Here is a 2738-nt window from a genome sequence, read left to right as displayed (position 1 = left end):
GGAAAGTGTAATCTTCTTGTTGTTCAAAATAATTTTCAAAAATAATCTGGCTCGTAAATCTTCTAATTGGCTCTTACATTTCCATTTTTCTATCCACATTTACAGAAGTCACCTTCTCCTGTTAATCATTCTACATTTTTATTGCTTCTCTTTTCTTGAGATTAAGAAAACCAAAGCATCACCTAGAGCCGTAGTTCAACCTCAATAACCACCCCTGAACACAAACACACACACACGGTTGGCAACTAGAAAAGAGAAGCAATGTAAAAAATTTAAACTTTGTCCTTAATTTAATAGGGCCTAAGAAGCTACCTTTATCTTTTTTTGGCTCTAAGTTATTTGGTTTAATGTTGATGGATCATGGCTGGTGTTCCTTTTACAGAGGAAGGCAACCTAATCATGCCCACTATAATTAGTTTATCTGCTCCTTAGGGGTGTGGGGGGAAGAAAAGAGATACTTCAAATATTTCTTTAAAAAAAACAGGGCCTGAATAGATGTGTGGCAATCTCAAATTCTGAGTGAAGCTAATCTACATTTAAGGTGTAATCCTCAAAGGCTGAGGATAGTGGGGCCATTCTTGTCGATTTCTAGCAGACAGATGCATTAAAAAGTGACAATATTTGGAAAATGACAGAGTAAATGAAAAAAAAAAAGAGAGAGATCTAATTTTGAGGAAAGGATTAACTTAAATAGCCAACTTAATGTGAGACTTTAATCACAATTACAATATAATAAAAAGCAGCCTTTGTGACAAGGAATCACATTTTGTCTATTAAAATTCCCCAGAGGATAAAAGGGAAAAGAATGCTCAAACTCTCGTCAATCATCTTGTACCCCACTGAAAAACCTGCCATTAAAATATTGCTTTTTTATATTGTATTTTTCCCCACTCTTCTTTAATGAGGTGGTTTAAAGAGTTGAGGATAAACTTTCTTAATTACCTATCCATCCCCCTCAATCATAGGTTATCCCATGTGAATTTTGTTTCATATCTGACAAACGAATAGGCCCACACAGTTATCTTAAGTGTTAATTATATATAGTCCTCATTTAACCACAATTAACAGTCTTATGGGAAAGAAAAACAGAACAATAAATGTAGTTTCCATATGTCCCAGTTCTGTGTAAGGTCAGGTATCTTGTACATGCTGATATTAACTGCTGCCAACAATTAGAGGATTGTAAAAGGTAAAATAACCTGTATGACTTGACCATCCCAGTGACCAAAATGCACTTTATCTCAGGATAATCAAGACTGAAGCATTAATTAAACCCTCATCTTATATTTAAGTAGGTATTATTAGCACCTTCAAAGAGAGGCACTGTTTTAAATAGGCACAGGACAAAGAAAAATAGTACTTTAAAAATACTGTTGGAATTCACTAATATATCCCATGCCACATAAATTACAGCTTTTTATTATAAAAATATCAAGACCCTTAGATGTGAATCAGTTAAACATAAATCACCAAAAACATTTCTTAAGTTTAGAACACTGGTCAATTCCAAGATAAAACATGCTGTATATTTAAAAAATAAATTAGAGACAAATATGAACTTAAAGTTGAAGAGAAAAGCATGTATAATGTGTGTGTGTATATATATATATATATATATTTGTATTTAATACTATATATATACATAATTGCTATATACTTAAGATATTTTATTCTTAGAAGTATTTCTACAAAAACAAGTATCTTAATAAGTTGAAAGTTTGAATACCAACAATTTGTTCTTTTTCTTTTGTTTTAAAAGAATGTACATCATTTATGCAGCTTGAGCTTATAAACTAAATTAAATAAGTTAATAGCCTAAACTGTCCCTGTATTTTTTATTTTTAATGTGGATCTATTTTGGCAACACGGAGGTATATCTTTCAAACTGTTATAAATCCTACATGTGTAAGTGAAGACATTAAAGGATTTCTTAAATGAAAGTGGCCTTTTCTAACCTGAAGTGATAGAATTGATACCAGTTTTTTCCAAGACAAAAGTACATATTCAAGGAATAGCTCATTAAAAAATGCTCCATTTTTCACATTATTTCAAACTTTATGGGTAGAATGGCTCTACACGTTAATTTCAGTAAGAGTACATAAACATAGGAAAATAGTCCCTCCAAAGATGCATTTATGAGCCTGTATTTTTCAACATAAAGTGCTAAGAGATGAATAAGGAGAGCTGAGAATGTTTTGAGCTGTAAATCTTGAGACCCCCCTCCATACTGCAGTAGGCCCTGGAACTCAGCATTCTGATTTTCTCTTAGGTTCAGGATGATCGTCCAAAGTGGCTGGATTACTAGGACCATCTGGCGTCTCACCTGTGACAGCTAAAAGGATGATTTTCAGCCACTTCTGTTTCAGTTCTTCACTGTCTGCAGCAAAGCTGTGCACAGACTTGGACTGGGTCAGTTTGAAACTGTGTGGCAGGTCTGCACTCCTCAGCATATCATCCACAATGTAGCCCAGGAGTGGAATGGTGGCCTGGGCTCTGACATCCTAAGAAAAAAGCATGGTACATAAAGAAAAAACATGGTGAGATGTGATCCGGCACCCACTAAACCCCCTTTCTTACCACCATTCCACAGACTCGCACTGTGAACTCTCCATGGAGAGAGATGGGGATCCAGTGCTTTTAGCACAGTGCTTGTGTATGAGGCCACCCGTAATGTCACCTGAGTGAATTGATGAATGAGTGCTGACACCTAAATAAGCTAGAATTCATTGACCCCACAC

At 34.9% G+C, this 2738-nt stretch overlaps 1 protein-coding gene across 4 annotated transcripts in view; it reads right to left on the bottom strand.

Moving 5' to 3' along the window:
• Window positions 1–2039: 2039 nt before the first annotated feature.
• FGD4 (FYVE, RhoGEF and PH domain containing 4) overlaps window positions 2040–2738 on the bottom strand; it is a 200841-nt gene continuing 200142 nt past the window's right edge. For 2 of the 4 annotated variants that reach the window (XM_007452186.1, XM_007452187.1), the window contains exon 17: window positions 2040–2501. In XM_007452186.1, the coding sequence (XP_007452248.1) occupies window positions 2247–2501 (255 nt within the window). In that variant the 3' untranslated portion in view covers window positions 2040–2246. The remainder of the gene's footprint in view (window positions 2502–2738) is intronic. The other 2 variants (XM_007452185.1, XM_007452184.1) reach the window with 2 other exon arrangements.

This window comes from Lipotes vexillifer, unplaced genomic scaffold, assembly GCF_000442215.2.
Source record: "Lipotes vexillifer unplaced genomic scaffold, Lipotes_vexillifer_v1.1 scaffold1, whole genome shotgun sequence".
In the NCBI taxonomy this organism is placed as follows: domain Eukaryota; kingdom Metazoa; phylum Chordata; class Mammalia; order Artiodactyla; family Lipotidae; genus Lipotes; species Lipotes vexillifer.
Note: the sequence above shows the minus strand (reverse complement) of the source record. Positions and strands in the feature narration are given on the sequence as shown.